The 11732-nt window shown below is 42.3% G+C and overlaps 1 protein-coding gene across 1 annotated transcript; it reads right to left on the bottom strand.

Annotated features, from left to right (window-relative positions):
• Positions 1-348: 348 nt before the first annotated feature.
• tnxba (tenascin XBa) lies at positions 349-8605 on the bottom strand. The gene is made up of 15 exons (XM_086217266.1): positions 8486-8605; positions 6066-7158; positions 5828-5959; positions 4555-5727; positions 3633-3755; positions 3383-3526; positions 3178-3297; positions 2938-3093; positions 2722-2834; positions 2501-2633; positions 1540-1691; positions 1363-1459; positions 1121-1282; positions 869-1032; positions 349-782 (listed from the first exon to the last, which is right to left on the bottom strand). Exons 2-15 carry the CDS (start codon positions 7033-7035, stop codon positions 684-686), a joined length of 3738 nt encoding a protein of 1245 aa, XP_086073392.1. The 5' UTR covers positions 7036-7158; positions 8486-8605; the 3' UTR covers positions 349-683.
• Positions 8606-11732: the final 3127 nt, after the last annotated feature.

Here is an 11732-nt window from a genome sequence, read left to right as displayed (position 1 = left end):
CTGCCATTATGTGTCTTGTTGCCCCACTTACAGAAAGCTGGACGCCAGACCGCTCACCATATTTATAGAGATCTAATCTGTCTGAGCAGATTGATGCGATGTTGTGTTTTCGGACTAACATCAAGGACGACTAAATATTTTTCCCTCGAGACGTGTGATAACAAGATGAACGTAGCAACAGATAACCACAGCGGTGACTTGGTGAAGGGCGTGATAACATGACACCGCAGCTGACATGACAGACAAATGTTTTATCTTGCTAAGAAAGAGAGGGAGGATTTTTTCTTTTAAATTGCAAAACATAACAAGTACACTTCAGAGCCACATTAGCCACATTTTATTCCAATGGAGCGAGACAGTGCATCTTTAATTACAGTAGTAGTGAGGTGGCATACCAGAGTCAAAACAAAACTGTGTTGAAATGGACGGGTCAGACAGAAAAGTAGAAAAGAATGCAAATAATAATAATAATTAAAAAAAAAAACATTTCTCCGCTCTGATGATATTTTTTCCTACAGAAATACAAAACTGAAACACACCCTGTTGATTTGAATCACACTGACATATCGATAGCTGTCATCGTTGCTCTCAAAACAACTGCTGGAAAATGACATGCAGCAACAATGGGATCCACTCGCTTCTGAGGGTTTGCGGGTTTGATGGCGCGTGGATACTGGTGGCCCTTAGCCGTGAGTTGCAGGAGAGAACCTGGACGGTCTGAACTTCATCTCAGTGAAGGGGATGGAGGAGTCTTTACCTTTCCAGTCTATCCACACCACTCCCTGCATCATAAGACAGAGAAGGGATTAAAGTGGGTGAGTGTGTCATATCCTAGAAGTAAATGCACTTCAGCTGAGATTAATTATACCTGATTATTACTGTTGATGCCATAAAGACCATTAAGGTTGGTCTTGTAGCAGTTTTTGTACCACCAGCCTCCCATGTAGGCTCTCGCGCAGTGGATCCCCAAAGAATCTGGGTCCTTATCCCGTGATGAGAATGGACGACCATTGTGGTACTTCATAGAGTCCCCTAGATGAGAAATACATGGCCACTAATTATTTACAGTTGGTATAAGATGCACTGTTTAAGCAGAACAACACTGAATTTCATTTCCCACCTGCTGTTCCGGTGTAGCCGGACAATGTGAGAGTGTAGTGCCGGTCTTCTGAATCGATGGAGAAGTTGGCGTAGTGAGCATATGCAGTATCATTTCCAGATCGCAAGTCCACTCTCAGGCTCACAGGGCCGATGCTGGTCAGGTTGTGCAGCATTTCATTTCCTAATGAGGGTAGAAAGAAAGATTGCAGTATAGACTGAATAATACTTGGTGAGGTCAGTATAGGTGAGGCCCAACTGTACCAAGCCAGAACTCGTCACTCAGATTTCCAAAGCCAGCCTTGTATTCACTCCAGGTTCGGTAGAAATCTGTCTTGCCATTCAGCCTCCTTTGGAAAACCTAGAAAATGTAACAGATTGCTGGTAACAGTCAAAACATATAAAGGCATTAATTCAGTGAATTGCATCATTCTGTCTCACCGTCCATCCACCTCCATCAGTCTCCATGTCACAGTAGACTCGAACTGCTTGTCCCTCTTTCCCCTGAGGGTAGATATCCACCTCTCCTGACTGAAGAGCTCCGTTCAGGAGCTCCTGAGAGCATTCGGTAGGGTACGGGAAACGCAGCTTCCCTTTGTAAGAGAAAAAACAGATTTCAATAACTAAAAAACAAATAGAGATAACATAACTTTGCCAATTTGAACTTTTTGCCCCCGGCACTCTCATTGTCAGTTCCCAATTAAAACTGCAAGCGGTGATGAGCAGACCTTCACACCCTTGCACATGCTGCAGTGTGCGGCCGTTCTGTAGAGTGAGAGGGATGTGAGACCAGGTAATATTTGGATTTTGCATGAAGGAGCAGACTTGAGTGTGAAGTGTGGTATAAAAATCACTTCCTTTTTCCACTAAGTGGCGCAAGAGAATATAAAGCACATGTTATGTTGCTGTACATCATGTGAAGACAATGCAGTGTCACTTCTGATGTAGATTTAATGATGTCCTTATATCTAGCTGACTACTTCAGCTTGTAGATGGCTTCAAGCCAGGACTTATGTCAAATGTATGCAGATCGGAAAATATCCAACCTTGTGGAGTCCAAATTATGAAAATCAACTGCATCACCATTTTAACATTGTTTCAGGAAAACTCTTAACAGTAACTAATAATCTAGTTCTTAAAGTGTCTGACCAAATTTTGGATCGATCTGCTCACTCGAATAGGAGGACAACATCTAAGTGTACAAAGCGAATTATTTCCTGTTGCCACTAGGTGGCGCTATGACTACTCTGCTCCAAAAATTTAGTGGCTTTTGCCTTTGGAGCACATTTCACTACTCTACCAAGTTTGGTGAAAATTGGCCACATAATTTTTGGGTAATCATACTGACAAACAAACAAACAAACAAACGAGCACCGCAGAACACATGACTTGAAGCGATTACCTGTGATGAATTCTGTGGTGACAAGTGATATATAGTGCCCATCTCGCTCGCCCTGCACCAGAACAGTATAACGTGACATGGGCAACAACCCTGTCAGCTTGTACTCCGTGACCGTGGGTTCCAGGATCACCTCCTAATGTGTGAATACATAAAAGTTCGTATCGTAAGCAGTTATATAAATGTTTGATGGCTCTTTGAAGTGACAAAGGAACATTGCTCACCCTTGTCTCCTCTCCTGCCGCCTGATAGATGATTCTGTAACTGTGATAAACAACAGTGAAAGTTTTCCACACGATCAGTGCTGAGCGGGCGCCCACCTCACTGGCTTTGAACACTGCGGGACAAAAAAATGCACACATATTCATAGTAAACTACTCAGTATTAGCTTTAAAATCCCTTTGAGAGAGGCAGAGAGGCTTGATTCCTCTGTGACTCACCATTGGCAGTAGTAAATGATGTTGAAATGGCTCTACTCTGGAGACTGTCCTTCTGGCTCAGGACCTTGACTGTATAGTGGGTGCCTCTCTGCAGGCCTTTCAGCTGGTGTTCCACTGAGTTTCCAGACAGCATCACTGTTACGGTCACATTAGGAGCTGCAACATGAAGGAGAACTCTTAGCTTTATCACTAGTGTATGATCATTGGTAATTACAGAAGGGTTCTGATGTAAGCACTCACTCTTGGAGGACTCATAGCTGATGATGAAGCGGTCTACCTTCCCCAGACTGGGTGTCCATTGCAGCACAGCTCTGGTATCAGTCACATTGATGGCTTGAAGATGTGTTGGAGGTGCAGGAACTGCAGTCGAATTCAGTGTTGTTTTTTTTTTGTTAATTTGACATTAAAAATTGTTGAAAGTGATAGAAAGCAAAACTAACAGTACCTGTGGTGATAGCGGATGTAAGAGCGTCACTATGAGCTCTTCCATGTGTAGAGGTTACAGTGACAAGGTAGGATGAAGCAGCAGTCAACTTGGACAAAACCACATGAGTCTGCTGGAAGTCAATGTTCACGGACCGGGCCTCCCCTTAAAAGATGAAAAACATGCACTTAGACTAACCACATGGACTGGGAGCCTTTTTATGATTCCAGCAGAGTAAAGCCAAGCTGTAAGGAGGCGGTTCTCAACAGACCTGTGACAGTGTTGGTGTATGTGACCCTGAAGCCTGTGTATGTGGTCTTTGGTTTTGACCAGGACACATTTAGAGAGGATTGTGTGACGTTGCTGAAAATCATATCTGTGGCTGGCTCAGGACCTGATGGGAGAAAGAAGGTTGACAGAAAATCCAAATCCATACTGTATGGCGTGCCTAAGGGATACGTTTTTTCAGCCCAACCCGGAAGTTAGCATTGCAATGGGTACCCTTGGTCAAAGCCGTATGAGATTTTTAAATATTGCCAAAAGTTATGCTGTGACAGACAAGTTTCTCTTCAATGTTTTGTTCAGCTAGATATTCTTCACAAATGAACAACATCTTTTATGGTATTTGGGGCCGTTAGGCTATGAAGTAAACCACAGATGGATGACTTAAAAGTCACTACAACCTCTTCCGTCCCTGCATCCCACTGTACTCTGACGTGAGGGGGAAAAAACCTCTGACACAGAGAAATGCGTGTCATAGCAGCTTTTGCACATTTTTTTTTTAAACTTTGTGTTAAGTGCATTAAGTCAGCTCTGTGAGTGCTGGAATTGTCAACTTCTGACTCTGGATGGAATCCAGACTGTCTTTGGCTTGGTATTGGGCTTTTAATGTTTGAGCCAACCTCCGCAGTAGACATTAATAGCCTTGAAAGAGTGGTACTTCCTGATGTATTTATGTCATACAGAAAACTGTTCAAATATCTCCGGCTCTCGTTAACAACAGACCTTATTTCAGACATTTCTGCCAAAACCCATTAAAAAATAACAAAATGAGACAGGATAAAAATGTTCAACAATGCAATGTTTGAGATTTAAGATTCACTCCTGCTCCACTTTGTGAATAAATATCAAAGTGGGTGAGAAGGAAGTTGAATGGATTCACTGATTAAGGAACGTTGTTCTACTTTAATTACCTGTAGTCGCAGAAACCCTGTGAATCTTGGATCGTCTCTCAGCAGAAGAACCATACAAGTACAGGACATAGCGTGTGTTTGCTCGAAGGTTACTGAACTCGACTGAGCGTACGCTGCCAGGGACGACCATGGTGATCCTCTTGGTCTCAGTTTTACCTCTTGATCCAGCAGCTTTACCGGAGGTTGAGTTAGTGCTCTCACTGTGGGTCTGGATCTCAGTTGTATTCTTAACTGAGGAGAATTCAAACTCCTCTTCAAACTCCTCTTGCTCGTCTTCGTCACCCTCTGCTCTGGGTTCTCTTCGGATCACGGTGAAGTTCCTGAACATCCCTTGTGGTGCCGACCATGTGACAGTGAAGCTGTAGGAAGAGATGTTCACAACCTTCACGGAACCTAATCCAGATCCACTTGTCCTTTTTGTAGAGCTGTGGCTGGTTGTTTTGTTCTGCAGAACCCGAGCCTCATTTGAAGTTGATAGGATGGTTGTGTTCACTATGTACTGACTTCTCTGTGTGACTTTCCCTTGTCCAGGCTGGTCAGCATCTAGGCTCCTGTCATCGGCAGTGAGAACATTTAGAGTGTCTACTTTGACCTTCTTCATGCGTTTGGAACCAGAGGACTGAGTACCGTTCTTTTCAGCCAAGGTTGATTGCTCCATGCTTTCCTTCCCTGATCGTGTTTTATTTGTTACCGTGACCTTGGTGAGAATAGTCACAATTCTACTTGTGCCGTTCACTTTCTTCGTGTCACTCACGGTTACATTAATTTGGGGTTCGTCTTTCAGCTGGTTAGTTTTGGGATATGATTTGCTTGCATTGGTCACCTTCTTAGAAGTGAGGACTGCGGTTTTGCCTTTACGGGCCTCCTCTTGCTTTCTTCCCACATGCCTCAACAAAACCTGACCAACGGTGGGGCGAGTTGTCCCTGTGGATGTTTTTATTGTTATTTTCCTGTCATCTACTTTTGCTTGTGTTTTAGCAACACCTGCTTTAGCATTAGTGGCTGTTTTGGATTTAGTGTCAGTCTCCTTGGTTTCAGACCCCCTGCTCTGGTCCTTCTTCTCAAATACCGTCTGCTGTACTTTGTTGGTTCTTTCCTGCATGCTTTCCCTGACAGTAGCGCCATCTTTGTGCACCTTCAGGGCCACTGTATCCACTGCCACCTTTACCTTCCCTTGTAAATGGAAGAGAGAAAGGACAACGGTACAGATGATTCATCTGGCAAATTTCAATTGTATCCCTCATGTCACCATGCGTACCAGTGTGTCACTTACTTTTACTGCAGTCAGCTCCTGGGGCACACTTACTGCAGTCTGGACCCTGGAATCCCTGTTGGCACACACATTTCCCCTTCTCACACTCGCCATTGCCACTACAATCATTTGGACAGTTTGCAGAACATGGACCTAAGCAGCAACAAAACACACAATTATTACATCTGTAAGCAGAATACTATCAAAATATATAGAGGGGAACAGTATGATTCTATAGGGTTGACGAATGAAACCGTACATTTATCTTTTAGCAAGGACATCTCTCTCTCCAGCCGGGTCACGCGTCCTTTCAATGCAACCATCTCAGCCTCGCAGCCTCCGCTGCAGCCAGCCGGCAACAAACTGATCTTGTGCGTCATCACCAGAGGAGTGCCTGGTTTCACGTTCAGCTCCTGCTCCTGGGTGATGCTTGATTCGCAGTCATTGGCAAGAACCACCTTGATTGGTTGAGTTGAGGCCCTATCTTTGTCAGCTGCGGAGGCCTTGGCTGTTGCAGTTTGAACTACGGTGGGTGCAGGCTTGTCTTTGGGGTTCCTCACATCCTTGGTGGAGGGAGATTTTACTACAACAGCCTGATTGACGGTGGCTGTGGGCTTGTTTTTGGCGGTTTTAGTGCCGCTGGTAGTAGCGGAGTCTGGGGATGTTGACTGAACATTCTGAGTTACGGAGGGGGCAGTCTTGTCTTTGGCAGTCTTCCCATCACTGATTGAAGGAGATTTCACTGAAGCAGTTTGATTGACTGAAGGTTGGAGTTTATCTTTGGTGGTTTTCGCACCGCTGGCTGAAGCAGTCTTTGTGGATGGGGACTGAGCGTTTGGAACTCCAGTGGGGCCAGGCTTGTCTTTTGTAACAGTCTGATTAACTGAGACTGAAGGCTTGTCTTTCTTAGTCCCAGAGGCACTGGCTGGTGTGGACAGAGTGGTTTGAATTACAGCTGGGCTGGACTTGCTCTTGGTGGTTTCTGCAGGGTTTACTGCTGTAAGTTTTTGTTTGGTGGCTGAAGTGGGCAAAACTACCTGGTTGACTGGTTTTTGGGTTGGGCGAATGGTCTGTTTGGTGAGAGCAGCACTGGTTTTTGGTTTGGAAAGGGTGAAAACAGCATTGGGTTTAGTCCCATTGCTTCCTGTGACATCTCTCTTCTCATTGGTTGTGGTTTGAGAGGAGGGAAATGGGGTGAGAAGGAGGAGAAGTCCTAGAGTAAACAACATTTTGAGCCAGCAACAGTAGCCAGAGGTGATGTTGCCTTTGGAGGATCTGTATGTATGTGACTCTAAGATTATGAAGTCCTTCCTCTATATCTCAGTTGTAAAGAGGACTGAGCCAGGTCAGACCTAGAAATAAACAGAAGTGAATGAGCTAAACTGTGACTGAATTTGCTGCAAGATGTTTAATGCTAAGTTAATTTAGAGCCCCCCCCCCCAAAAAAAAATCAAAGAACGGCTTTTTTTTAACTTTTTTTTTTTTTTTAAGCATTGGCCAGCTTCAAATTAACAGAGTTTCCATTCAATTCTCATCTGTCCAGCGTTTAAGTAGCGACCAAGAAATTATGCTGCCTGGGCTCACATAATCTTTAGTGCCATGCTCATGATTGACATATGCACCAGACAAAGAATTGGATTTGGAAACTGATTTGTCAAACATTTAAGGAAAAAGGCCCGCAAACAATTCCGTGCTATGATCTGATATTTAGAAAATGTTCGCTGAGCTGAGTCATTCTCTCAGTTTTGAAAACATAACATTTTCTGTCTTTTATAGGTCTTTTCCATGTTTATTGAACTTTCTTGATCCCATTTTATCTACCAACTAAGGACCAAAAGTAGTAGTCAAACAAAGGAATGTGAATAAGCGGCCCCACCTTACTGTAAATACTTCTAATAAATGAATAAATAAAAACTTGTCCAAGTCTTTTACAACTTATCAATACGCTTTTGAAAATGAGGTTAAAAATGCAACCCTGTTCTCATCACTTGTAGAGGTTAATTCAGTGACTTGCCAAACCCAGTAAAACCTAATTTAGTTGGTTTTGAACAGGAAGGATGAAGGCAACCTGAGCGGGAAGTCTTGAGAGCCTGCTGCTGAGCTAACAGAGTGTCACTGTATAGAGCTGTGAGACACTGTACGTCTTTCACTATACAGAGGGTTATACAAACCTCTGCAGCCACAACTTAAAACAACACTAAAAAGAAATATTTCAAGCCATACAGTAGCTTACAGTCCGTGGAAAATCCACGAAATCGTGCTGCAAATAAACACAGAAACTTTACCTCATTTGTGCAATGAGTGAATGGAATAATAGATTTACTGGTTGCATTAAAGTGTGCAAAATTCACCTCTGAAATGAAAATGAGCCAAATTACAATGCTGATTTTATTCATTTGAAAAATTATTTCAACATCAACTTAATTATACGAAATTATAATGCATGCATGTCAACTTGAGGCCAGATTTAAGGATATGCATGCAAACTGTTGCATTCATGTTCATCACCGAGCAATTTTATTTGATTCTTCCACTAAAATCATGAATTAAAGAACAGCATGACTTTCTATCCGCATATTTTAAATCCCTGAAACATCAAAAGGTATTGGGATTTATGACTGCATCCATCCAAATGACTCATCACTTTGATACTGGGGGAGGAAAAACATATCAACTTACCAGAATAATGATTCTCTTCTTAGCTTTATGTCTTTCTTTGTGTTGCTCCCTCCATTTGCTTGCTCACATAGACGCTCTGGGTATGATCTAGGAGGAGAGAGATGAGAGAAAGGACCACCACTAGAAAGGAGGAGAGGGATAAAGTCTGGTGCTACTTAAGGACCCCCCCTCTACTCCACCCCCAGTGGTCCCACTCTCTCAACCACCATGGAAAATATTTGAACTGACCTTACCATTAAAAAAAAAAAAAAAAAAAAAATTTGAAAAAGAAAGAAAGAAGTGGTACTTTCACACAGATTTGTTGATCAAAATATGATCATACACTCTTTTGTACTCCTTTTCCTAATTTCCATTAAAATAGAGGTTTTACTCCCAAACTGCACTTTATATTTGAACATTTTTCATACAGTAACAGAAAAAGAACAGCATAGTTTAGCTCTGCATGGCTCATGTCACTTATTTCACTGTCTGCTCAATGTAACTGTTGGGTTGGAGGACTTTTGACTTACACCAGGCATCTCTAGCAGCTACACACACACGCGCACACACACACACACACACACACACACACAGTCTCTGATTGAAGAAAGCCATGGTCTGAGAATCATGATTCAGCTGGAATACATAGCATAACACTGCAGGTATTCAACACTGACTCTGGGGGACAGGAACCTCTCGCTATATGAATTGGCTGTTTGTTGGAAGTAATGAGATGTAACTACGTGGGAGTTATGTAAGTGACCAAATATCCACCAGATTTAAGGAATGCTCTGTGAAGGCACTGCATCTCTGACCAAAACGGCCACCCACCATCCCACCTTTTGTAAACCACATGAAGACAAGTAGACCAGAGGTTTAGAGCAAACATGCGTAAGTGACATATTCACACGATTACAGAGGAGCAAAAACAAAAGTTGAATACAAAGAGGCTTTTATATTTTCAGAGATAACACAGGATTCATTTTTTTTAATCTGCCCTTTAACATGTTATTTCTTCACTTTTTTGCTTGAATTTCATATTCCTGAAGTCTGAAATTCATTCTGAATCTTGTAAAACCTCAAAAGGGTAAGTGAAACCGAAGGCCTCTTCTCGCCTTATGTACATTCACTCTATAGATATAGCAGGGTTCTATGTAAACACCATGATATAAAAATATATTCCATCAAAAAAGACTTTGAGATAACTTTTTATAGACAAGAACACCATGTGAGGATGCAGCTAATGTCTACAGCAAACATCAACCTAAACATAAACGGGTGAAGGATTTCGTCACAGCAATTACAGCCCAGGACATTCGGTGCCGAGAGGAGCCAAATTTTGAGATACCTCTACTTTAGTTTAGTATTCTAGTTTTGGGATATTTCACTCATCAACGTCATTCCATTTTATTTTTTGGGGTATGTTTTAGTAAGTCATTTGTAATTCCCAGCTCTTGTGTTGACTTTTTAGCTACGTATTTTGAAAAAAAAAAATGTAATAAAGTTAGAGTTGAGTTGCTTATTTTTCTATGAAGGACACATTTCCCCTCTAAGCTGTTAAAATTATTTAACATTTGCCAAAAAATTAAGTCCAAGCACTGAAAGCGGATTTGTTTATTGAAACTTTTTCTTCCTTCCTCCCTCATTAATCACTGGGCAACCCCTCAGATTTACGTCCTGACCCCCTGGAGGAGCCCGACCACTAGGTTGAGAACCACACTTTTTAGCTACTTGCTTTAAAGATAATTCAAACTAGCAAAACCTCAAGAAGCTGCAACAGTAACATGCTGTTTATTCATCTTAATTTATTAAGCACTTTTCAAGATTTTAAAGATGTTTTTTAACACATCAGTCACTGATGTTCTGCATATACACAAAATCTGTAAGACTTTGCATACATTTTCTTTAGAAAGAGGGTGATTTTATGTGTAGGTCTTTAGTTGGAACTTTGCACATTGTGGTACTTCTACCTTTACTGAAGTAACACGTCACCTTCCAGGGCGGTGGCAGGTTGTCTCTTTCTACTCAGAGGAAACTAAAGCTGAAGATCAACAAACAATCCAAATGAAAGCGATCTTAGCGACACAAGCTAATTTTAGAACATTATCACACGTAGCGCACTCCTTACTTTTGTTCAGATTCTACTTTACTGGTATAACAAACACCTGCAGGATCGTATCGGTGAGTGTGCAGGTTTGTGCACCAACTGGAACCAAATATTTTATTTGCCCTGAAAAGAGACCCTGCTACTCCCTGGCTAGCTCAGACACCTCTGGCTCATAGGAAGTGACCCGAGTATCAAGAACCTTCAAGAGTTGGGAACTCAAGTCTGAAACTTGACTTTGAGTTGCAGGGCGTGACTTGTAGACTTGGCTGGGGCTTGAGATCAAACTTGACTCGGGATTGAATGAAAAAACTGGTGATCATCTCTGGTACTCTCATAAATATAATCACATACACACACTTGCATGACGCACCATCATGTGCCGACCACGTTATGACAAAGGCAGGATAATTCGTTGGTATAAACATCAACTAACACACCAACGTGACAGTGAAATAAGAACAAACTGTAACTGTCAGCATAGTACGGACCCTAAATGGGTGGTCCTTCTCCATCGGTGCCTCCACCTGGTGGCAGCGTCCAGGAGCAGCTCTGACTTCACTCCATTCTGCTCCATCGACCACCCTCAAACCACTGACCCTGTCTTGGCCTTTGGAAAACAGCTAGAGACACTCCAGTGACTAAAGCTACTGCGCACCTGACAAAATACATATGGAATACATTTCCCCATTCTGAAACCGCAGTGGCTGCTCGAGCATATTTGACGTGTCAGAGTAGGTGTGCACTTGTTTATATTTACAGTAAATGTGTTGAGGCCATCCACAGATTAAGCAGAATATAAGTCTTTCAGCCAGCTATGTAAAAATATGGAGTATGAGTAGAACCAGTTGTGCTCAAACACTGACGGTCAACTTTCTTCCACTATTATAACTAATCTTAATTTGTTTGAACTAATGTAAGGAAAAATGTAGGTTGCTTTGTCATGACAAGTGACTGACTATTTTGGAGCCTGCTACAGTAGAAGAGGACCACGCGCAGTTGGCCAGTACAGAAGCTGAAGTCTGCCTATTTATTTATACTTTACTGATTCAGTTTTAATGAAATGTCTAATGGCAAAGGCTGAAACAGTACAGGCATTGATCTGGCTGTGATTGAAGTGATGGTCAGCTCTCCCGTGTTGCTTACATTGGACCTGGTCTCTGA

The sequence above is a fragment of the Aulostomus chinensis genome, chromosome 11 (genome assembly GCF_037954235.1).
Source record: "Aulostomus chinensis isolate RoL2024-O1b breed Wild chromosome 11, RoL_Achi_v1.0, whole genome shotgun sequence".
In the NCBI taxonomy this organism is placed as follows: domain Eukaryota; kingdom Metazoa; phylum Chordata; class Actinopteri; order Syngnathiformes; family Aulostomidae; genus Aulostomus; species Aulostomus chinensis.
This window is presented reverse-complemented; position numbering and strand designations above follow the sequence as displayed.